At 48.6% G+C, this 26,847-nt stretch overlaps 1 protein-coding gene across 1 annotated transcript in view; it reads right to left on the reverse strand.

The window, feature by feature from the left end:
- The window catches only part of LOC144781948 (cytochrome P450 2G1-like), a 528,779-nt gene that overhangs the window by 52,750 nt on the left and 449,182 nt on the right, over window positions 1–26,847 (reverse strand). Inside the window, exon 7 of the mRNA XM_078661039.1 lies at window positions 2,996–3,183. Within this exon, the coding sequence (XP_078517165.1) occupies window positions 2,996–3,183 (188 nt within the window). The remainder of the gene's footprint in view (window positions 1–2,995; window positions 3,184–26,847) is intronic.

The raw sequence follows: 26,847 nt of genomic DNA on the forward strand, positions 1-26,847 counted from the left end.
GATGATAAAAAAATATAATCTATGACTGAACCTGTGTCTTTCCCCTTGAATTTTGGCCGTCTGGGGCCTAAGGGGCAGCAACTTGATTCATAAAGATTAAAGGAGGCCATAAAGTTCTCCAAGGCTTCCCCTTGATTAGTGTGTTCAAGATGCGTGGGGAATGAAAAGGGTGGCCCTCCTTTGTCTTCCAAGATGCAATACAAACGGCAGGGGTGAATATTAAAATCGCCCATGAGGATAATCTCAAAACTGTTATGTATAGTTCTATATTTGTCTAAAAGTTCCTCAAGGGACTCTAAGTGTTGATTTATACTGACATTTTCAGGAGAATTATAAAAATTAATAAGTAAAATAGCAGGGGAATTCACGACTAGTAGTTCTACTGCTAGGCAGTTGGGGGAGCCTGACTCTAGCTATTTGGCTGTCCCTTTCAGATTAAGTGAGATTAATAACGATAGGCCTCCGTTTGCCCTCCCTGCTACACTCGGTTTTGCAGGGATGCGAAAGTGGGCATACCCATCTAAGGCAAATCTGTTAGCTGTATGCCAAGTTTCTTGAAAAGAAATTATATCAAAAGATGAAACAAAGCCCACCCATATCTCATCTTGGATCTTAGCTCTAGAACCGGCAATGTTCCAACTAAGGATTCTACATGTATTTTTTTTTATTAGATTCAGTGGGGACGTGTGATCAATGTCACATGGTTTGCATAGTCAATCAGAATTACCTAGCTGTGACAGAGATGTAAAACGATTTGTCAATGGCAATGGCAAGCCCCCAGTCTGTATGTCTTCAATAATCTGTGTGGGTATCACAATTGAGGGGGAGCGCTGGGGAGGAGGAGCAGAAACACCACTCTTGAGATGCATAACAAAGTCACAAGGTCCTAGAGTAGGTATATCTCTCGTTTTTGTTATCCTCTAGGGGCGAGAATATGACTTCTTACTCCCCCCCGGAGGATAGAAATAACCTAAAGGAAGTGGTCTAATGTCAATGTCTGTAATAGGAGACACATCCCAGAATAGTCTTTCGGCAACATTGCTCCCACAAAAGTTTACAACGATACAATCTCCGGTAATGTTCTTCGCCCTGTGTCCTACCCACCCCACCCTTCTAGCCATGATGATGGAGGAGGATATATCACACTCCCCGCTAGAGTAGTGTTTGCACCATTCCCTGGTTTTGTCCAGGAGGTCCCTGGTAGACTCTCTCTCACTTTGTTGTAAGAGTGGGACCCCAGTTATTACTGCCACAAAAGGGGCGGCGTCTGGTGGAAGGTGCAACCTGGGGCTACTGGGGTTAGATATAATAGGGGGGGATTAGGACATGCAGCATTAATCTCGTGTGTGTACTTTGTTGCTGAGATAGGGTTAGATTGTATTGTAAGATTTCTAATGCCGGGACTACCTACTTTTGGAAAAGGGATTGGTAACACATGTTTAAATGATACAGATGGGCATAAGTTCCCAGGGAGGTCTTTCACCCCTGAACAAGCCATAGGCTCTGTGTCTTTGTTCTCAGCAGACTTACAATCAGTTACTGGGTGTCGCTCTACAGTACGAAAATCGTTAATAAAAGAGTCTATTTTTTCACACCTCTTTAGTAAACCTGCCAAACAAGTGTTCAAACAGTCAACAATATCTTTGCCGATTTCCTCCAGAATTGGCTCTAATCGGGCCTTAATCAATTCTTCCAATTTATCCCCCAGAAGTGAGCAAATGTCATGAACATGATCCTGATTAAGAGACACATGATTAGCTTTCCCCCCACATTTCTTGGGCTTCTGTTTAACCGCATTTAGAGGTACGTTTGAACTGTGACTCTCTGCAAGTTGTACCGGACACTTATGGGTCACAGGTTCGTGGCTGGGTGACGCCTCAGTCAATATGCAATCGCTCATTACCTCTATAGGTGCAGGTGGGTAATCTACAGTAGATGGTTCATTAACCTTTTCCATTTCTAGCTCTTTTTCGGCATTTGCAATTTTTTGATTGATAGCGCCAACCGCTGAAGTTACATATGAAATGATAGTGTCCGCCTTACGAGGGACCTTAGCGTCTTTGGCCCCTTGCCCCTCATTTCCCAAGTGTTTGTGCTTATCCATTGATGTTGCTAAGGGGGGTGGCCCTGCCCGGCCACCTCTGGCCACAGATGGCCAGCACTCTGCCCGGGCGCAGCCCGGCGCCGCCCGCGCGTGTCCGCGCACGTCCGCGACGCGGAGGGAGCCTCCTGTGCTTAAGCGCCTCCGGGCGCGAAACTGCCGGGAAGTGGGCGTGGACGCCGCCAGGCGTGCTGGGGGCTGTAGTTCTCCTCAAGCCCCAGGAGCCCCGACCGCGATGTAGAAGCGGCTGAGTGGCGGTATGGTGTCCCGCTGCCCAGCGCCGAGATCAGGTAGTGCCTGCTGCCGTTTGATTATTCCCCCCGCCGGACTGCAATAACGGCTTGCTGGTTAACGGCCCCTGGTTAAAGGACCCGGTGTGCCATCACTACAACTCCCACGAGGCACCCTTGTCCCATAGCTGAGCAAGATGGAACACTCCCTACACCCACAACCATGTGGCAGCCATTGCATTGCTCTCCTCAAACTTAACAGGGAGTGTTTGTGGGTGGTAATCCAGCACTACAACTCCGACCAGGCCCCCTTTTCCCACAGCTCAGCAGGATGGAACACTCCCCCATCCAGGAGCCATGTGTAACCTATTCACTTCCTTCGCTCCACCTTACAGGGAGGTAGCCTTCTCAACAGGGAGGAGTGTGTGTGGAAAGGAAGCCAGCACTACAACCAGGCCAGGTTTGGCTTGGAGATATGAGTGCCCTTTTCGTGCACTATGAGCCTAATTCTCTCAAATGTAATCAGGATTCAGGACTGTTTAAGGGTAACACAACCAATGCCTGGCGCTAAGTACTATTTTTAAATCTACTAGTTAATATCATTAGGGTATATATTGCTCACTGAGGGTTCAATATCTGTAAATATTAAAATCAGACCAAATACCTTTGGAATCGTGTATCCTCTGAACTTGATGTTGCTCACCACTGAATGGTTTACTCCCAGTGGGAAATTGTCAGCTACTCGAAAAATCTCATGGATCACGGCATTTGTGTACGGCATCTTATTTCTGTCCTCATACATGGGAGTGCGATGCTGGCCGATTACACGGTCTATCTCTTCATAGATTTTTCCTGTCAAATGAAAGGGAAAATATGTATAAACGTGTTTTGATGTATTCAGGGTATCTTTGAAGTAGCCATTGGAAGCAGGGGGACATTTTTAGGTGTGTTTTCTGAGGTTGACAGTTACAGCACAGTGGTCCTGTCCTGTGTTATTGCAACACATTTATCGGCCTTACAAAAGCAATAAATTTCAGTGATAAAATGCACCTAGGAAGAAACACTTTTGAACTTTTTGTTACACTCTATCACCTCTGGTAGGTCTTTGTGGTTGTGAAATATGAGTCAAGCTGCATGCTACAATCCAAAAATAGGTGTAGTGAGGGAAAAGAGCAGGAAATAGACACAATGAAAGGGAGAAAACTAGGACAGGAAATAGGATGGATGAAGAAAATCGCAAGAAGCTGGAAGATTATATTGTGTAAATATCAGAATTGCCTATTTTTAAAAAATTAAATTTTTAAATTTAACAAAGTATCTCCTTCTTTGTGCTCTCCTTTTATTGCATGCACAGCGAGCGACCTCTGGTAGGGGGTTTCAAAACAGACCTAGGAATCGCACACGCTCTTGTGTGTGCTTTTTCTTTTGGCCCACACTATTAGCCTTTGCGTGCGTCTTTTTAACAAAGACAGCACGCAATTGGCCAAAGGCGGACGCATTGCTCTGCCCATGGCCTATTGGTGTTGGTTATCCGCACCGCCGCCATGTGGTTTCAATTATCGTGCCCAGACGCGGGCACGATAATTGAAACCACATGTCTTGCTGTGGCGTGCGCGGACCACTCGCGGAATTGTGTGTTTTCCAATAGCGATCGCTTTCACTTTCGCGATCGCTTTCACTGCGCTTGTTAATATAGACTCCAGTTGATTCCGCGAACTGAGCACAGTTTACATACAGAAGGAAGCGGGTGAAATTGGACATGCACCCCTTTCTGTCTGTGGTTGACGCACACTTCAGAGCGATATTTGACATTTCGATGGAGAAAGTCGCGTCCAATATTGCTCGCCATTTTTGCGGATGACCACCTATTTTTCGGTCGCTGAATCCCTAATTCAGGATTCCAGAATTGGGTACAATGGCTGGACGCAGGTGTGCGCGGGAGATATCCACCTCCTCACTGCTGTATTTATACCCACTGGAGGGGAATGCAAGCCGCGCACGTTTTGTTGGGTTTGTTTCGGACGAGGCTTGTTTCGGAAGAGAAGCACGTGCCGTTACCAGATGAATAACTTCTGATTAAACAAATACACACATGTAACACAACCGATCGTGCGGACACTGGGAATACAGACAGCCTTCCGCGTCTTAACTGCCCGGGGCGTACCTCGGCAGCCCCTCCCGGCCCTTGTTTGTTGCTGAATCTCCCCCTCAGCCTTGTCAACGAGAGCACAGAGCATCAGTCACTGCCCAGCAGCGTGGACCGCCAACCTGCATCAGGCAGGAGCAGGGAGATGCGCCACTGAAGCCACCGGAAGCGGGACAGGCCTACACTATTCCATACTAACTGCGACCTTTGTCATCTCCATGTGTCAGATACCAGTGACCTCCGCTGACCTGGCACGACTCCATCACGGGCACTGCAAAGAGGGCAACTCTTATTTCACAGTTCTTTATACACACCCACACCTGCTGTTTACTTGTGTACATTGACTGACTGATATCACCCCATGGGAACTAACAGACACACAAAAAGATGTCCTCAACAAAGGATTGGGTTTCGTCCCGACCAACAAACTGGACCTATTTAAATTACACATGGAAGCCCAAGAGTTCATTCGCAAAATAAAACTACAGGTCTTTTTCACAGGTAAAGAAAAACCGACAAACTGACACAGACTTAAGACCGAAATCATCCTTTGTCCCACCTGACAACAGACTGCCCATTGAGATTCTGGCATATGAAAATGCTGTAATGACTGAACTGAAAAGAATGGATAGGGAGAATCATCAGGTCTTCCACAACACTAGCCGCAACGAACATGAAGCCATCCACGAGTTGGCTAACAACCGAGACATAACTATCAAACCCACCGACAAGGGGGGAGCGATAGTAATTCAAACCACAGAAGCCTACAGAAGAGAATGCCTCAGGTTGTTATCAGACCCACGCAACTACACAACTCTACCGCAAGACCCAACAGAATCAATCAGGGCTAACATTGGGAGCATGGTAGAGGAAGCACTGGCACATAACTGGCTATCTAAGAAGGAGGCCGAATTTCTGATCCAGAAAACACCGAAGACACCCTATTTCTACTGTATACCCAAAATTCATAAGGACTTGGAAAACCCACCTGGAAGACCGATTGTCTCAGGAATAGGCTCCATCCTTGAGGCCCTGTCTAAATTTTCAGAAGCCTTCTTACGCCCTCTAGTGCAAGGGACGGACACATATCTCAAGGACACAAAATCGGTCCTACAATTAATACAAGACCTCGACTTCAATCCAGACAACCAACTACTACTAAGTCTGGACGTGGAAAGCCTGTACACGAGCCTCCCTCATGACGAGACCATATCCATCATCAAGGAGGTCCTGTACAGTGCTAACTGGCAATACCAGACTCCCAGAGCTGTGGTAATGGAATGCATCACCTTAGCATTAACCAAAAACTTTTTTGAGTTCGAGGGGACTCTCTATCACCAACGTCACAGGACCAGTATGGGCAGTACATTCGCGCCGAGCCTGGCGGGTCTATACGTACACCATCTAGAAAGTACTAGAATTCTACACACCAACAACCCATACCGACATCACATCAACACCTGGAGGAGGTATATTGATGATGTGCTTGTGATATGGCATGGGAACCAAGAATCTGTATTAGAATTCATGGAATGGCTGAACCTGCAGAACCGTTTCCTGAAATTTACCCACACAGTATCAAAGGAGACTCTTGTGTTCCTTGACCTGAACATTTTTCCCAAAAATGGCAAACTGCATACCAATACCCATTTTAAACCCACGGCAAGAAATTGTCTTCTCCGGTATGACAGTTTCCATCCACGACATCTACGAACCAACTTGCCGTATTGACTAAGACGGAACTGCACTGAAATTCTAGGCTACAAGGCACAGGCAATGGACTTAAAAAACAAACTTCAGAGAAGACAACATCCGGTGAGGATAATTGACAATGCCATGAAGAGGGCAAGAAATAACCACCGTGAAGCACTTTTGGAGAACAAAATCGAAACCGATCAGGCAGTCACCAGACCAATCTGTGTGACTACTTACAACACCCAAACAAATGAGGTTTCGAAACTCCTGAACAAACATTGGCGCATCCTGACAAGCGGCGCTCTAAAAATCAAGAAACCACTGTTTGCCCACAGACGAGGCAAAAACCTCAAAGAGATGCTGGTACACACACGTCCAAACAACTACAACAACCACAACTATCACTACACGGTCTAGGTGGTCTCTACCCATGTGGAAACTGTGCTAGCTGCCAACTCACTCAGAAGAGTAAACATTTGACTTTTGCCAATGGAACCAAATGGGAGCAACGAAAATTAACCAACTGTAATAGCAAAAATGTTATTTACATGATCACATGCCCCTGTAACTTGGAATACATTGGTATGACCAAAAGACCAGTGAAAGTACGTATCGGCGAGCACAAGAGCAACATAAGATGCAAAAAAGAAACAACGAAGATGGCCACGCACTTCTTGGAAAAGGGATACTGTGTCAACGACATCAAATGGACGGTGGTAGAGCAACTACTTTCAGAAGAAGTTACAAATGGGGGTGGGGTCGCACACTACTCACACACCAGTGGTGTCGACCCTAAGGACTCTGGTCAATGTAGTAAAGTGTTCATGATGTATCATATTTCGATCTTCTGCTATCTACGCTGTCTTCGCCATCCCTGGACACGTGTTTCGGGGTATCACCCCTCGTCAGCAGGGATAGGCCGTGTACTGGGGTTGCCGATGGCTGCCAATATCTGCCAGGTATAGTACCACTCAGGCGCGTAGGTGCGGGATCCCAGGCTCGTCAGCCCACTGCTCACGGGAGCTTTAAAGTTACAAATGGGGGTGGGGTCGCACACTACTCACACACCGGCGGTGCCGCCCCTAAGGTCTCTTGTCAATGTAGTAAAGTGTTCGCGATGCATCATCTTTCGATCTTCTGCTATCTTCGCTGTCTTCGCCATCCCTGGACACGTGTTTCGGGGTATCACCCCTCATCAGCAGGGATAGGCCGTGTACTGGGGTTGCCGATGGCTGCCAATATCTGCCAGGTATAGTACCACTCAGGCGCGTAGATGCGGGATCCCAGGCTCGTCAGCCCACTGCTCACGGGAGCTTTAAAGTTACAAATGGGGTGGGGTCGCACACTACTCACACACCGCCGGTGTCGCCCCTAACGACTCTGGTCAATGTAGTAAAGTGTTTGCGATGCATCATCTTTCGATCTTCTGCTATCTTCGCTGTCTTCGCCATCCCTGGACACGTGTTTTGGGGTATCACCCCTCGTGAGCAGGGATAGGCCGTGTACTGGGGTTGCCGATGGCTGCCAATATCTGCCAGGTATAGTACCGAACACTTTACTACATTGAACAGAGTCATTAGGGGCGACACCGCCGGTGTGTGAGTAGTGTGCGACCCCACCCCCATTTGTAACTTTAAAGCTCCCGTGAGCAGTGGGCTGACGAGCCTGGGATACCGCACCTACGCACCTGAGTGGTATTATACCTGGCAGATATTGGCAGCCATCGGCAAACCCAGTACACGGCCTATCCCTGCTGACGAGGGGTGATACCCCGAAAAACGTGTCCAGGGTTGGCGAAGACAGCGAAGATAGCAGAAGATCAAAAGATGATGCATCGCGAACACTTTACTACATTGACCAGAGTCCTTAGGGGCGACACCGCCGGTGTGTGAGTAGTGTGCGACCCCACCCCCATTTGTAACTTTAAAGCTCCCGTGAGCAGTGGGCTGACGTGCCTGGGATCCCGCACCTACGCACCTGAGTGGTATTATACCTGGCAGATATTGGCAGCCATCGGCAACCCCAGTACACGGCCTATGCCTGCTGAAGAGGGGTGATACCCCGAAACACGTGTCCAGGGATGGCGAAGACAGCGAAGATAGCAGAAGATCGAAAGATGATTCATCGCGAACACTTTACTACATTGACCAGAGTCCTTAGGGGCGACACCACCGGTGTGTGAGTAGTGTGCGACCCCACCCCCATTTGTAACTTTAAAGCTCCCGTGAGCAGTGGGCTGACGAGCCTGGTATCCCCCACCAACGCGCCTGAGTGGTACTATACCTGGCAGATATTGGCAGCCATCGGCAACCCCAGTACACGGCCCATCCCTGCTGACGAGGGGTGATACCTCGAAACACGTGTCCAGGGATGGCGAAGACAGCGAAGATAGCAGAAGATCAAAAGATGATGCATCGCGAACACTTTACTACATTGACCAGAGTCATTAGGGGCGACACCACCGGTGCGTGAGTAGTGTGCGACCCCACCCCCATTTGTAACTTTAAAGCTCCCGTGAGCAGTGGGCTGACGAGCCTGGGATCCCGCACCTACGCGCCTGAGTGGTACTATACCTGGCAGATATTGGCAGCCATCGGCAACCCCAGTACACGGCCTATCCCTGCTGATGAGGGGTGATACCCCGAAACACGTGTCCAGGGATGGAGAAGACAGCGAAGATAGCAGAAGATCAAAAGATGATGCATCGCGAACACTTTACTACATTGACCAGAGTCATTAGGGGCGACACCACCGGTGCGTGAGTAGTGTGCGACCCCACCCCCATTTGTAACTTTAAAGCTCCCGTGAGCAGTGGGCTGACGAGCCTGGGATCCCGCACCTACGCGCCTGAGTGGTACTATACCTGGCAGATATTGGCAGCCATCGGCAACCCCAGTACACGGCCTATCCCTGCTGATGAGGGGTGATACCCCGAAACACGTGTCCAGGGATGGCGAAGACATGCAAGATAGCAGAAGATCGAAAGATGATGCATCGCAAACACTTTACTACATTGACCAGAGTCCTTAGGGGCGACACCGCCGGTGTGTGAGTAGTGTGCGACCCCACCCCCATTTGTAACTTTAAAGCTCCCGTGAGCAGTGGGCTGACGAGCCTGGGATCCCGCACCTACGCACCTGAGTGGTATTATACCTGGCAGATATTGGCAGCCATCGGCAACCCCAGTACACGGCCTATCCCTGCTGACGAGGGGTGATACCCCGAAACACGTGTCCAGGGATGGCGAAGACAGCAAAGATAGCAGAAGATCGAAAGATGATGCATCGTGAACACTTTACTACATTGACCAGAGTCCTTAGGGGAGACACCGCCGGTGTGTGAGTAGTGTGCGACCCCACCCCCATTTGTAACTTTAAAGCTCCCGTGAGCAGTGGGCTGACGAGCCTGGTATCCCCCACCTACTCGCCTGAGTGGTACTATACCTGGCAGATATTGGCAGCCATCGGCAACCCCAGTACACGGCCTATCCCTGCTGACGAGGGGTGATACCCCGAAACACGTGTCCAGGGATGGCGAAGACAGCAAAGATAGCAGAAGATCGAAAGATGATGCATCGCGAACACTTTACTACATTGACCAGAGTCCTTAGGGGCGACACCGCCGGTGTGTGAGTAGTGTGCGACCCCACCCCCATTTGTAACTTTAAAGCTCCCGTGAGCAGTGGGCTGACGAGCCTGGGATACCGCACCTACGCGCCTGAGTGGTACTATACCTGGCAGATATTGGCAGCCATCGGCAACCCCAGTACACGGCCTATCCCTGCTGACGAGGGGTGATACCCCGAAACACGTGTCCAGGGATGGCGAAGACATGCAAGATAGCAGAAGATCGAAAGATGATGCATCGCGAACACTTTACTACATTGACCAGAGTCCTTAGGGGCGACACCGCCGGTGTGTGAGTAGTGTGCGACCCCACCCCCATTTGTAACTTTAAAGCTCCCGTGAGCAGTGGGCAGACGAGCCTGGGATCCCACACCTACGCGCCTGAGTGGTACTATACCTGGCAGATATTGGCAGCCATCGGCAACCCCAGTACACGGCCTATCCCTTCTGACGAGGGGAGATACCCCGAAACACGTGTCGAGGGATGGCGAAGACAGCGAAGATAGCAGAAGATCGAAAGATGATGCATCGCGAACACTTTACTACATTGACCAGAGTCCTTAGGGGCGACACCACCGGTGTGTGAGTAGTGTGCGACCCCACCCCCATTTGTAACTTTAAAGCTCCCGTGAGCAGTGGGCTGACGAGCCTGGGATCCCGCACCTACGCGCCTGAGTGGTACTATACCTGGCAGATATTGGCAGCCATCGGCAACCCCGGTACACGGCCTATCCCTGCTGACGTGGGGGGATACCCCGAAACACGTGTCCAGGGATGGCGAAGACAGCGAAGATAGCAGAAGATCGAAAGATGATGCATCGCGAACACTTTACTACATTGACCAGAGTCCTTAGGGGCGACACCGCCGGTGTGTGAGTAGTGTGTGACCCCACCCCCATTTGTAACTTTAAAGCTCCCGTGAGCAGTGGGCTGACAAGCCTGGGATCCCGCACCTACGCGCCTGAGTGGTACTATACCTGGCAGATATTGGCAGCCATCGGCAACCCCAGTACACGGCCTATCCCTGCTAACGAGGGGTGATACCCCAAAACACGTGTCCAGGGATGGCGAAGACAGCGAAGATAGCAGAAGATCGAAAGATGATGCATCGCAAACACTTTACTACATTGACCAGAGTCCTTAGGGGCGACACCGCCGGTGTGTGAGTAGTGTGCGGCCCCACCCCCATTTGTAACTTTAAAGCTCCCGTGAGCAGTGGGCTGACGAGCCTGGGATCCCGCACCTACGCGCCTGAGTGGTAATATACCTGGCAGATATTGGCAGCCATCGGCAACCCCAGTACACGGCCTATCCCTGCTGACGAGGGGAGATACCCCGAAACACGTGTCCAGGGATGGCGAAGACAGCGAAGATAGCAGAAGATCGAAAGATAATGTATCGCGAACACTTTACTACATTGACCAGAGTCCTTAGAGGCGACACCGCTGGTGTGTGAGTAGTGTGCGACACCACCCCCATTTGTAACTTTAAAGCTCCCGTGAGCAGTGGGCTGACGAGCCTGGGATCCCGCACCTACGCGTCTGAGTGGTACTATACCTGGCAGATATTGGCAGCCATCGGCAACCCCAGTACACGGCCTATCCCTGCTGACGAGGGGAGATACCCCGAAAACACGTGTCCAGGGATGGCGAAGACAGCGAAGATAGCAGAAGATCGAAAGATAATGTATCGCGAACACTTTACTACATTGACCAGAGTCCTTAGGGGCGACACCGCCGGTGTGTGAGTAGTGTGTGACCCCACCCCCATTTGTAACTTTAAAGCTCCCGTGAGCAGTGGGCTGACGAGCCTGGGATCCTGCACCTACGCGCCTGAGTGGTACTATACCTGGCAGATATTGGCAGCCATCGGCAAACCCAGTACACGGCCTATCCCTGCTGACGAGGGGTGATACCCCGAAACATGTGTCCAGGGATGGCGAAGACAGCGAAGATAGCAGAAGATCGAAAGATGATGCATCGCGAACACTTTACTACATTGACCAGAGTCCTTAGGGGCGACACTGCCGGTGTGTGAGTAGTGTGCGACCCCACCCCCATTTGTAACTTTAAAGCTCCCGTGAGCAGTGGGCTGACGAGCCTGGGATCCCGCACCTACGCGCCTGAGTGGTACTATACCTGGCAGATATTGGCAGCCATCGGCAACCCCAGTACACGGCCTATCATTGCTGACGAGGGGTGATACCCTGAAACACGTGTCCAGGGATGGCGAAGACAGCGAAGATAGCAGAAGATCGAAAGATGATGCATCACGAACACTTTAGTACATTGACCAGAGTCCGTAGGGGCGACACCGCCGGTGTGTGAGTAGTGTGCGACCCCACCCCCATTTGTAACTTTAAAGCTCCCGTGAGCAGTGGGCTGACCAGCCTGGGATCCCGCACCTACGCATCTGAGTGGTACTATACCTGGCAGATACTGGCAGCCATCGGCAACCCCAGTACACGGCCTATCCCTGCTGACGAGGGGTGATACCCCGAAACACGTGTCCAGGGATGGCGAAGACAGTGAAGATAGCAGAAGATCGAAAGATGATGCATCGCGAACACTTTACTACATTGACCAGAGTCCTTAGGGGCGACACTGCCGGTGTGTGAGTAGTGTGCGACCCCACCCCCATTTGTAACTTTAAAGCTCCCGTGAGCAGTGGGCTGACGAGCCTGGGATCCCGCACCTACGCGCCTGAGTGGTACTATACCTGGCAGATATTGGCAGCCATCGGCAACCCCAGTACACGGCCTATCATTGCTGACGAGGGGTGATACCCTGAAACACGTGTCCAGGGATGGCGAAGACAGCGAAGATAGCAGAAGATCGAAAGATGATGCATCACGAACACTTTAGTACATTGACCAGAGTCCGTAGGGGCGACACCGCCGGTGTGTGAGTAGTGTGCGACCCCACCCCCATTTGTAACTTTAAAGCTCCCGTGAGCAGTGGGCTGACGAGCCTGGGATCCCGCACCTACGCATCTGAGTGGTACTATACCTGGCAGATACTGGCAGCCATCGGCAACCCCAGTACACGGCCTATCCCTGCTGACGAGGGGTGATACCCCGAAACACGTGTCCAGGGATGGCGAAGACAGTGAAGATAGCAGAAGATCGAAAGATGATGCATCGCGAACACTTTACTACATTGACCAGAGTCCTTAGGGGCGACACCGCCGGTGTGTGAGCAGTGTGCGACCCCACCCCCTTTGTAACTTTAAAGCTCCCGTGAGCAGTGGGCTGATGAGCCTGGGATCCCGCACCTACGCGCCTGAGTGGTACTATACCTGGCAGATATTGGCAGCCATCGGCAACCCCAGTAGACGGCCCATCCCTGCTGACGAGGGGTGATACCCCGAAACACCTGTCCCGGGATGGCGAAGACAGCGAAGATAGCAGAAGATCGAAAGATGATGCATCGCGAACACTTTACTACATTGACCTGAGTCCTTAGGGGCGACACCGCCGGTGTGTGAGTAGTGTGCGACCCCACCCCCATTTGTAACTTTAAAGCTCCCGTGAGCAGTGGGCTGACGAGCCTGGGATCTCGCACCTACGCGCCTGAGTGGTACTCTACCTGGCAGATATTGGCAGCCATCGGCAACCCCAGTACACGGTCTATCCCTGCTGACGAGGGGTGATACCCCGAAACACGTGTCCAGGGATGGCGAAGACAGCGAAGATAGCAGAAGATCGAAAGATGATGCATCGCGAACACTTTACTACATTGACCAGAGTCCTTAGGGGCGACACCACCGGTGTGTGAGTAGTGTGCGACCCCACCCCCTTTTGCTACTTTCAGAAGAAGGACTCTTTGATAAGGAACAGAGATGGGTCTTTAGACTGGGGACAAACATCTCGGGCTTAAATGACAACATCCCCTGGGGCCAGCTAACATAGTCTGTCGTCGAAGTACTCCCGTAGTCCGATGTCTTTAGATTACAGAAGGAACTTTTAGAGGGGCCACCAGGAATCGGCAACATCGAATTCTCTGTAAAACTACAACCTCTACGATCCCGCTGTAATCTAAGACCAAATATATCAGCCAAATCTCTACATAATTATTATTTTGTGTAGGCGATACATAACCCATCCAACACCTAAAACTGAAGAAATAACGAACCCATCGAGACGCCCGTGCTTTTATGAAAGAAAATGCCCTTACAAATGGCGTATACAAGTATGTGATGGGGCAATTATGTCAGCAGAATTGGCAACATGCATATCTCTCTGTAATACTTCTTTAACAGAAGCTGCAGTAGGGATCCCACATCGAGTGCAGCAGAAAGTCAAAAAGTTGCTTCTGATGCGCATGCGCGTAGGAATGACACTGGCCTTACAGAGGACAAGCACAAACAGATCACCAACGCGAGCAAGGCACATGCGCGCCGAAACTTGAATTCAAGGTGCACATGTGCGCATGTGCGAACTAGAGTCACTAAACCAAAGCGTCGCACGCAGAACCGGTAAAACTCCATATATGAGCGGAAGGAAAAACCAATTACCCAATTATCCAATTTAACATGACCACGAGGAAGGTATAAAAACCCAGGTCTTGGGACTCTTCGTGACACAATCATCTGAGCCACGTAGGGGTCGATCGGGAGTAATTTCCTTGCTGAAATCGTGAGTAACATGTGATACCAGCCTGCCTTCACGACGCAAATGTAAGTGGAGAAGGGATTTAATCATCCCCCGCCTTTCTTTCCAAACAGGTGCTAAACAGCACACCAGACCTCGACGTTTCTTTGGCTCATGAGGCTTTTTCTTCAACTCCAAAACAGTATGTTGTGATTACTTACAAACCCTTCCCCCCCCCCCTTTTTTTACAGGGGTATTTCACAATCCGGCCCAGTATTTGATCACAGATGGCGCTATACTCAGATACCACGCTATAACTACGCAACTACAGTACAAAAAGTGTGTGTTTTATGTTAAATGTCAGTAAGTCTAGTTTGTCCTTTTACTTTTTTCTATCCCACTATAGGCACAACATGCACCTATAGTATTTTGCTGACCAACAGTTTGTCACCTGGTCACTTTTGCCTCTGGATATGGAGAAGTAGACTACCAGAAAAAACATTTTTGTCTTCTTTTCTTTTACAGGTTGACCAGAAAACTTCTTTTTTGTGAGGTACATTGATTTACCTGCATTGTAATTTTCACTTTTTTGTAAAACTGTTTCAAATTAGTGAAACGTGAGTAAGGTGGGGATTTGTGTCACCCTGTCCTGAAGAAGGTGTTTTTACACCAAAACATGTCGACGCACACAGAGAGGAGGTAATGCACATTGTCTGCACTACAACCTCCCACACTTTAATTTTAACAGCACCAGCCCGGGGGCATATTAAATATTTTTTAGTCACCCCACGAGCCAGGTCCTTTTTAACCCTCACTTAGTATAAAACCTCACCATACACTCACATAAAAATCATCCCCTCATCCACACCACACATAGTCCATTAAGTGCTCCCACGTATCCGTAGGTCGCAGCACGCCGTACTCTGTAGAGGGGTACGATGACCCCGATGATGAAGCATGACACCAAGGGGCCTGTTGGTGTGTGAGGGGACCTAAAAACAAAGAAGGTGTTCCCCAATTGTTGAGGATACACCCCAAAAACAAATGGATTCTTATTGTTTATTTACATTTACTTAGGGAGATCGGATCCATTTATTTGTCTCTCTCTACCCCTTTGTTATTGATAGTATATAGGCAGCGCACAGCTGCGGGACTACCCCAATTCCCACTAGTACTACCGACTCACCACATAAATACACACACATTTTATTCCCTAAACACACACCAGAACACTATGGAGTCTGAACATGGACTCACATTTGGGGAGGATGAAATTGACGAAATTCTGGCTGCAGCCAACGTTTTTTAAGGCCTTAGCAGTACCGACCCGGGACCAAGCATAGCGGATTGGGATGAGCTGATGAATCTCAGGAGAACCCAGATCAAAGCAGCTCTGCATGGCCTCCTCATGACTGAGTATCTGCGAAACAAGATTGCACCACAGGGGTTACTGGTCAAGAATGAACCTTTTATTTTCCAAACAGACAAGGTTTTCAAAAAAGAATGGTCACTGATCTCGTGGCACTGTACACGAGACTGGTTAGTGCTTATCATCAAAACAGCCAAACGGATCACACAAGAGTTGAAAATTGACATCCAGAAAATAGAGGTACAACTAAAGACATATATAAAACCCGCGGAACTGAAAAAAAGATTGGATGAGTTAAATCAACAGATGTCGGATTTTGAAACCACACTCAAACAAAGCAAATTCAAGAAACTAGGAAAAGATAAAGACCGCTTCACCCCGGAGACTGCGTATCCCTACACGAAGGATGACTACGTCCCCCACAACGTGAAGAGCGACTTGGACAACGACGGTTCTGACACAGGATCATCGGGGTCAAGTACAAACAGCAACCCGAGATACAATGGCACACAGAGAGGAAGGGGCCAGCAACACCCAAGACAAAGAGGATGGAGGGGTTACCAACAACAACCTTTCTATTCCCATTACGGGGGACCAGCCCCTTTTCCACCTTACAACTATGGCCCCCACCACCAAACCACATGTACCAACAATGGGGCAGTGAGTTTGATAGCGGATTTTTCCAGAACCAGCCTTTTTTAGCCTCACGCCCGGGATCCCGCCGAGGCCGAAACAGAAAAGGAAACACAGTGTTGTGGCAGGACCCGATCCAAACAGACCCACGAATGAACACCAGGAGCATGACGGGGGCCCTACCGGAGAACCCATCAACCAGCCGGAGGGGGACTTAGTTATAAATATCACCCTATGGGAACTAACAGACACACAAAAAGATGTCCTCAACAAAGGATTGGGTTTCGTCCCAACCAACAAACTGGACCTATTTAAATTACACATGGAAGTCCAAGAGTTAATTCGCAAAATAAAACTACAGGTCTTTTTCACAGGTAAAGAAAAACCGACAGAAACCGACACAGGCTTAAGACCGAAATCATCCTTTGTCCCACCTGACAACAGACTGCCCATTGAGATTCTGGCATATGAAAATGCTGTAATGACTGAACTGAAAGGAATGGATAGGGAGAATCATCAGGTCTTCCACAACACTAGCCGCAACGAACATGAAGCCATCCACGAGTTGGCTAACAACCGAGACATAACTATTAAACCCGCCGACAAGGGGGGAGCGATAGTAATTCAAACCACAGAAGCCTACAGAAGAGAATGCCTCAGGTTGTTATCAGACCCACGCAACTACACAACTCTACTGCAAGACACAACAGAATCAATCAGGGCTAACATTGGGAGCATGGTAGAGGAAGCACTGGCACATAACTGGCTATCTAAGAAGGAGGCCGAATTTCTGATCCAGAAAACACCGAAGACACCCTATTTCTACTGTATACCCAAATTTCATAAGGACTTGGAAAACCCACCTGGAAGACCGATTGTCTCAGGAATAGGCTCCATCCTTGAGGCCCTGTCTAAATTTTCAGACGCCTTCTTACGCCCTCTAGTGCAAGGGACGGACACAGATCTCAAGGACACAAAATCGGTCCTACAATTAATACAAGACCTCGACTTCAATCCAGACAACCAACTACTACTAAGTCTGGACGTGGAAAGCCTGTACACGAGCCTCCCTCATGACGAGAACATATCCATCATCGAGGAGGTCCTGTACAGTGCTAACTGGCAATACCAGACTCCCAGAGCTGTGGTAATGGAATGCATCACCTTAGCATTAACCAAAAACTTTTTTGAGTTCGAGGGGACTCTCTATCTCCAACGTCACGGGACCAGTATGGGCAGTACATTCGCCCCGAGCCTGGCGGGTCTATACCTACACCATCTAGAAAGTACTAGAATTCTACACACCAACAACCCATACCGACATCACATCAACACCTGGAGGAGGTATATTGATGATGTGCTTGTGATATGGCATGGGAACCAAGAATCTGTATTAGAATTCATGGAATGGCTGAACCTGCAGAACTGTTTCCTGAAATGTACCCACACAGTATCAAAGGAGACTCTTGTGTTCCTTGACCTGAACATTTTACCCAAAAATGGCAAACTGCATACCAATACCCATTTTAAACCCACGGCAAGAAATTGTCTTCTCCGGTATGACAGTTTCCATCCACGACATCTACGAACCAACTTGCCGTATGGACAATTTCTGCGACTAAGACGGAACTGCACTGAAATTCTAGACTACAAGGCACAGGCAATGGACTTAAAAAACAAACTTCAGAGAAGACAATATCCGGTGAGGATAATTGACAATGCCATGAAGATGGCAAGAAATAACCACCGTGAAGCACTTTTGGAGAACAAAATCGAAACCGATCAGGCAGTCACCAGACCAATCTGTGTGACTACTTACAACACCCAAACAAATGAGGTTTCGAAACTCCTGAACAAACATTGGCGCATCCTGACAAGCGGCACTCTAAAAATCGAGAAACCACTGTTTGCCCACAGACGAGGCAAAAAACTCAAAGACATGCTTGTACACACACGTCCCAAACAACTACAACAACCACAACTATCACAACATGGTCTAGGTGGTCACTACCCATGTGGAAACTGTGCTAGCTGCCACCTCACTCAGAAGAGTAAACATTTGACTTTTGCCAATGGAACCAAATGGGAGCAACGAAAATTAACCAACTGTAATAGCAAAAATGTTATTTACATGATCACATGCCCCTGTAACTTGGAATACATTGGTATGACCAAAAGACCAGTGAAAGTATGTATCCGCGAGCACAAGAGCAACATAAGATGCAAAAAAGAAACAACGAAGATGGCCACGCACTTCTTGGAAAAGGGACACTGTGTCAACGACATCAAATGGATGGTGGTAGAGCAACTACTTTCAGAAGAAGGACTCTTTGAGAAGGAACAGAGATGGGTCTTTAGACTGGGGACAAACATCTTGGGCTTAAATGACAACATCCCTTGGGGCCAGCTAACATAGTCTGTCGTCGAAGTACTCCCGTAGTCCGATGTCTTTAGATTACAGAAGGAACTTTTAGAGGGGCCACCAGGAATCGGCAACATCCAATTCTCTGTAAAACTACAACCTCTACCGATCCCGCAGTAATCTAAGACCAAATAAATCTGCCAAATCTCTACATAATTATTATTTTGTGTAGGCGATACGTAACTCATCCAACACCTAAAACTGAAGAAATAACGAACCCATCAAGACGCACGTGCTTTTATGAAAGAAAATGCCCCTACAAATGGCGTATACAAGTATGTGATGGGGTAATTATGTCAGCAGAATCGGCAACATGCATATCTGTCTGTAATACTTCTTTAACAGAAGCTGCAGTAGGGATCCCACAGAAGCTGCAGTAGGAATCCCCAAAAAGCTGCTTCTGATGCGCATGCGCGTAGGAATGACACTGGCCTTACAGAGGACAAGCACAAACGGATCACCAACGCGAGCAAGGCACATGCGCGCGGAAACCTGAATTCAAGGTGCCCATGTGCGCATGTGCGAACTAGAGTCACTAAACCAAAGCGTCGCGAGCAGAACCGGTAAAACTCCATATATGAGCAGAAGGAAATACCAATTACCCAATTATCCAATTTAACATGACCACGAGGAAGGTATAAAAACCCAGGTCTTGGGACTCTTCGTGACACAATCGTCGGAGCCACGTAGGGGTCGATCGGGAGGAATTTCCTTGCTGAAAACGTGGATAACATGTGATACCAGCCTGCCTTCACAACGCAAATGTAAGTGGAGAAGGGATTTAATCATCCCCCGCCTTTCTTTCCAAACAGGTGCTAAACAGCACACCAGACCTCGACGTTTCTTTGGCTCATGAGGCTTTTTCTTCAACTCCAAAACAGTATGTTGTGATTACTTACAAACCCTTTCCTCCCCCCCCTTTTTTTACAGGGGTATTTCACAATCCGGCCCAGTATTTGATCACAGATGGCGCTATACTCAGATACCACGCTATAACTACGCAACTACAGTACAAAAAGTGTGTGTTTTATGTTAAATGTCAGTAAGTCTAGTTTGTCCTTTTACTTATTTCTATCCCACTATAGGCACAACATGCACCTATAGTATTTTGCTGACCAACAGTTAGTCACCTGTAACCACCGGTCACTTTTGCCTCTGGATATGGAGAAGTAGACTACCAGAAAAAAAAATGTTGTCTTCTTTTCTTTTACAGGTTGACCAGAAAACTACTTTTTTGTGAGGTACATTGATTTACCTGCACTTTAATTTTCATTTTTTTGTAAAACTCATTCAAATTAGTGAAACGTGAGTAAGGTGGGGATTTGTGTCACCCTGTCCTGAAGAAGGTGTTTTTACACAGAAACATGTCGACGCACACAGAGAGGAGGTAATGCACATTGTCTGCACTACAACCTCCCACACTTTAATTTTAACAGCACCAGCCCGGGGGCATATTAAATATTTTTAGTCACCCCACGAGCCAGGTCCTTTTTAACCCTCACTTAGTATAAAACCTCACCATACACTCACATAAAAATCATCCCCTCATCCACATCACACATAGTCCATTAAGTGCTCCCACGTATCCGTAGGTCGCAGCACGCCGTACTCCGTAGAGGGGTACGATGACCCCGATGATGAAGCATGACACCAAGGGGCCTGTTGGTGTGTGAGGGGACCTAAAAAAAAGAAGGTGTTCCCCAATTGTTGAGGATACACCCCAAAAACAAATGGATTCTTATTGTCTATTTACATTTACTTAGGGAGATCGGATCCATTTATTTGTCTCTCTCTCCCCCTTTGTTATTGATAGTACATTGACTGACAACAGAAGAAAAGAGATGTGTCGGTACAAACACACATTCATAAAACACAAAGGCAGGGACGACGTTTAGGCGTAGTTTTACGCACACCAACAAACAGAAACATCTATGTAAGGATGTTTTCCTGTAAGCATAGTTGGACAAAGGAGCAGAAGACAAGACGCTTGTGTGTAGTCAGAAATAAACACACATGCATACACCTATGTAGAAATACACAAACATCATACGTGCGAGACGCACAGAGAAACGTATACCTGGGCTCTCCATCTCTAACACACAGCTACACACACACATATCTTATACACGCAGGTACACACGTGTCTATAAGCAGACAAGAATAAATATATATTCACAAACTGGATAACAGACAAATATTTATCTTTCACTCTCACTTCGCTCTCTCTCACACAAACACAATATACACGTTAATGTAGCTTTTTTACAGCAAATCCCGTTTAGTCCTCTTTAGTAGTTACCCTCTTTTTTCCTAATATTCGGAGTTACAGTTGTGCAGCTGGGTGCCCAGTTGAAAGCTGTAATGATAGGTGCACACGCTAGGGGCACTAGGACCTGCCCGAGGGAGAACGAGGGCGGGCGGATAGGGAGGAGCCAGGGACTAGGGACGGCAGTTAGCCGATGTACCAGGACGACGAAGGAGGTACAATAAAGAAGCTCCCACATAACACCCTGTGTCCTTGTATATGTACCGGAAGGACACTACATCTGGCGACGAGGGTGGGATAAGGAACCTGTGGTGTGAGGAGAACGGCTAACTCTGCCCCTGGAAGCTCAGCCGTTGTGCAAGTATCCAAGATCGTGGGGCCGGTGACCGCGTGGTAGCAGAGCCACGGCACAAGCATCCTCGCGCGCTGGGAGCCCACCCCAGCTGTCCGGAGGTGTGTGAGGAGTGTCCACTTGCCGGGAGCTCACCCCGCTACACCGTGTGTGTGTGGCACTGGGGGTTAGAGCGAGAAATTTTGCCTGATCGCCGGGAGCCCACACCGGCGATATATGAAAAAGAAAAAATTAAGGCTGCCTCACCTGATGCTCCCGCGACCGTCTGAGAGGGTGAGTGCTGGCTGGCACCGACGATCGAAGAAAGTGAAAGCATTGTGTCTCCGGTTGTAGAAGGCCAAATCTCGTTGTACACGAGATTCTTGGAGTCAGGCGTGTCGTCCAATCCCCTGTCAGGGATCTTCGGCGGCCATCTTGGGGCCAGGCAGAGACCCCGAAAGTCATCAAGCACTGGTAAATGCACGGTGCACAACAAAAGAAACAAGCATTGGCGAGTGCAAGAAAAAAGTAAACAAGCACTGGCGAGTGCAAGAAGAAAAGAAACAAGCATCGGCGAGTGCAAGAAACAAGTAAACAAGCATTGGCGAGTGCAAGAAGAAAAGAAACAAACATTGGCAAGTGCAAGAAGAAAAGTAAACAAGCATTGGCGAGCGCAAGAAGAAAAGTAAACAAGCATTGGTGAGTGCAAGAAGAAAAGAAACAAGCATTGAAGAGTGCAAGAAGATAAGTAAACAAGCATTGGCGAGTGCAAGAAACAAGTTAACAAACATTGGCGAGTGCAATAAAAGAACCGACCAAAAGGACTTTTGTCAATACGTGTCGGATTAACGGGATCACGCGATGCCTGACCCGGTCCCATGGGTGTGTTGGGAGTATCATTCCAGCACCCTCCGGAGCCCCTCACTCTCGAATCTGTTGGGGGTATGGGCCTGCGGTGGCAAGAATGGCTAGAAGACTTCGTGGACTTCATGAAAGGGTCCCATGTAACTGATGCTGGACAGCAATTGATTGCTCTCAGGAATCTGGTAGGCAAAGAAGTTGGACAGATCATAAAAGAGTTGCCTGTTGAGTCCGCTGATTCATACGCTACTGTCTGTGAAGCACTCAACCGCAAGTTCTTGCACAAAAGGAATGTTGATTATGAGCAATATACATTCAACCTGGCATCACAAGAGAAAGGTGAGCAAATGAGTGTATTCATCACATGTCTGAGACGCTTTACAAGACATTGTGACTTTGATAAGTTCTCCACGGAGGATGCCCTCCGACTGAGAATTATAGAAGGTTGTCTGTCAGAGCCTTTGAGACGGAAACTGCTCAAGAAAAAATATCCCGCTAGATGAGATTGAGGATATCACAAGAATTGATGATCAAGCTGACGAGCATGCAAAGAAGATGGAGGCCGGGAGAAGTGAGAAACGTGAGCAGGCGTTCAGTATGCAGTCTCGACAAGTGCAGGGACGATCCCCACCACAAGCGCGCTCCTCCAGATCCAAAAATCAGTAGCACCCTTCAAGTTTTCGGCGCAGAAGCACGAGTCACACCAAGAAAAGATCAGAACGACAACTAAAGTGCTACCGATGCGGCTACGACTTGCCACATGCAGATGCATGCCCAGCACTAGGTCAACGATGCCGGAAGTGTGGTAGAGACAACCATTTCGAAAGCATGTGTGGGACCTCCCACAAGGATGATCATTGAGAACCCACCAGGCAATATCGTCCCTCAAACAGTCACCATGTCAGAGCAGTACAGCATAGACGAGACTCATCTACTGGGTCATCACAATCCAGCTGTCACTCTTGCCGAACACATCGATCTCGACGGTCATCATCAAGAGGGTCAAGATCCCTATCACCCGTTTCGCAAGACCGAGACGAGTACATATGTTTTGTAACGGATCCTGATCGTCTAAAGGAATATCCACGGCTAGACATCAGAATTGGTTCCCACCACGCCAAGTTTGTGCAGGACAGTGGGGTGTCGCTAAACTATCTACCTGTAGCGGAATATCAAAGAATGAGGACACCTCCCAAATTGATCAACGCCCATGTGCGAGTATATACGTGGATGTCAAAGAAACCACTCCCCTGTCTTGGGAAGTTCGCGACCAATCTATCATATCAAGATCGCACCAGCCAAGCCTACATCCACGCCATTGATGGGCCTGAGGCGGACTGCTTACTAAGCCTGCCCACTGCAGAACGACTAAAGTTGGTGGACATACTATACAAAGTGGATGACAAACCAGACATTACTCAGAGGTTCCCTAAGCTTTTCCAAGGTCTCGGGAAGATGAGAAACTGCCAAATTAGACTCCACATCAACAAGCAAATCACACCAGTGGTGCAACACAACCGAAAAACCCCGTTTCATATACAGGAAGCCATGGAGAAGGAGCTCCAAGACTTACTCAAGGCTGACATCATAGAGAGAACTGATGGACCAACACCCTGGTTCTCCCCGGTTGTAGTGGTTCCAAAGAAAGGAGAGACAGACCGAGTCCGTCTATGTGTGGACCTGAGAGCGCCTAACACCACAATAGAGAGGGAGAGGCACCCAGGCCCACACATCAGTGACATGATCACGTAACTTAATGGAGCCAAAATATTTTCAAAATTGGACCTTAACAAAGGATACCATCAGCTGGAGTTGCATGACCGGTCCCGATACATCACGACATTCTCAACACATCTAGGGCTGTTCAGGTACAAAAGACTCCGTTTTGGGGTGTCATCAGCTGCTGAAATTTTTCAGGAAGCAATCAGGAGAACAATCCATCATGTTCCCCATGTACTGAACTATAGGGATGACATCCTGGTATATGGAGCAACTGCTCAAGAACATGACACCGCGCTAGATCGGGTCTGCCATGACCTGACAGAAGCCAACCTCACGCTTAATCAGGACAAGTGTGAATTTCATAAGCCAACACTGAAATTCTTCGGCCACATCTTCTCTAGAAATGGCATGAAACCGGACCCCGAAAAGGTAGCGGCGCTCAATTACACACCGAGTCCAGGTGACGTTGAAGATGTACGCTCATTCCTGGGCATGGCCAGCTACTGCTCCAGGTACATACAAGACTACGCCACAATAAGTCACCCCCTGAGAACCCTCACCAAACAGGGGCAGCCATTTCAGTGGTCCCCTCAATGTGAACGGGCATTCAGAGAGATCAAGGAAGCTGTGGAGTCTGCTGAAAACATGGCTTACTTCAATCCAAAAAAGAAGACAGAAATAACAGCGGATGCCAGCCCTGTGGGGCTAGGGGCCATTTTAGCACAGTGTGACAGAGATGAAGATCAACGTCACATCGTAGCGTATGCCAGTAGGAGTCTAACAGATACGGAGAGGGCCTACTCCCAGCCAGAAAAGGAAAGTTTAGCTGTTGTCTGGGCCTGTGAACATTTCCACATCTTTATCTTCGGAAAGCATTTCACCTTGGTCACTGATCATCAAGCTCTGATCACAATTTTGGGAAACCCTCGAGCCAAAATGCCGCCACGAATAGAGAGATGGGGCCTCAGGTTACAAGAATACACGTACACCATTGTACACAAGTCGGGGAAAGCTGCAAACCCTGCCGACTACATGTCCAGACACCCCATCAGGACCAGCAAATCCAAATGGTGGATTGCGGATGAATACATCCACTTCATGGTAGATCAGGCCAGATCCCCTGCTGTTCCGCTCGAAGCAATCTGTGAGGCTACACAGGCACACGTCACCTTGCAGGAAGTAAAACACCGCATCCAGACCAATAGCTAGCGACATTCAGAAACCAAGGGACAAGATGACCAAGAGATGTCAGCGTTCAAACACGTTCATGATGAACTGTCAATAGAGACAAATGGTCTTATCCTAAGAGACACTCGAATTGTGATTCCACGACAGCTAAGACAAGGGGTCATAAATTTAGCAAATGAAGGAAACCTTGGCATAATAGCCACAAAAAGAGCACTCCGCGAGAGGGTCTGGTTTCCAACATTGGATCTAATGGTGGAAACAATACTGAAGGACTGCCCACAATGTCAGTTAGAGATCCGTCCATATCCCCCTGCACTGCTACAAATGTCTCCACTGCCGGATGGTGTCTGGCAACACATTGCCATTGATTTCTTTGGGCCGTTCAAGTCGGGCCAATATGTCCTGGTCATCATGGACGAATATTCCAGATTCCCCATTGCACACCTGTGCACATCCACCAAAGCCTGCAGCGCCATACCAATTCTAGATGAAGTCTTTGCTGCGTGGGGCATTCCTCAAGTGGTAAAATCTGATAATGGGCCCTCATTCAACAGCCACAACTTCGCCGAGTTTGCTCAACACCTAAACATTAAACACCGTAAAATAACACCACTCTGGACGCAGGCGAATGGAATGGTTGAACGCTTTATGGCAACGGTCAAGAAAGCCATTCAGCAGGCAGAGCTCACTCAAAAGAGCATCCAGACAGCGCTAAATGAAGTACTACGAGCCTACAGAAACACACCCCACTCCACCATGGGCAAATGTCCGGCCACCCTTATGCTAGGCCGGTCAGTGCGCACCAGACTGCCCATGATGAATGTCTCGGTGAGTGAACAGTATCCAGATTCTGACCATGAGGAAATTGCAGCCGTGGACAAGCTGAAGAAAGAAAAAATGAGGGGCTATGCATGGGGCACTAGGACCTGCCCGAGGGAGAACGAGGGCGGGCGGAGAGGGAGAAGCCAGGGACTAGGGACGGCAGTTAGCCGATGTACCAGGATGACGAAGGAGGTACAATAAAAAAGCTCCCACATAACACCCTGTGTCCTTGTATATGTACCAGAAGAACACTACAAAAGCTAAGCCGAAACGCACTGGCGTCCTAGTGTTTGGTGCCACATCACAATAAAGAAATAATGAAGCATCCCGCTGTGCCTGTGTTGTCCGCAGGGGGTTCCATCGGCTTTCTCTATGGTTGGGCGGGGAGAGCATTGGAGTTAAGATATAGATACATATAAATGCTTAATTGATAGTTTTTTCTGTATCGCAACCGTGTTTATCCGTAAATGCTGATTGCACATTTCACGCAGGCCAGGGGACATTTTTGGAAATGTAAAATCCAAGACATACCCCCACACCCTCCCTACCCTCCTGGTACAACCTGGCATCTGAGTCTCAGAGTGAAATAGAGCACGGAGGACATCAGCAATATTAAACCCATCTCTCCCGAAATAGTGCAAAGTGCGAAAAACAGATATAATTCCACCCGCCAAAGCCAAGGGACTTCAAAAACACAGGAACACCGAGTTTGGCGTGGAGGCAGCACAGATAGTCCCTCCCTGCACACTGAAAGGATGTCTGTTTACAGCACCCGGAGCGAGCGCGACCTCCCCCAAAACTCCCCCCGCCCTCCCCCTCACACCCCATAGGTCAACAGCACATA

The sequence above is a fragment of the Lissotriton helveticus genome, chromosome 9 (genome assembly GCF_964261635.1).
Source record: "Lissotriton helveticus chromosome 9, aLisHel1.1, whole genome shotgun sequence".
In the NCBI taxonomy this organism is placed as follows: domain Eukaryota; kingdom Metazoa; phylum Chordata; class Amphibia; order Caudata; family Salamandridae; genus Lissotriton; species Lissotriton helveticus.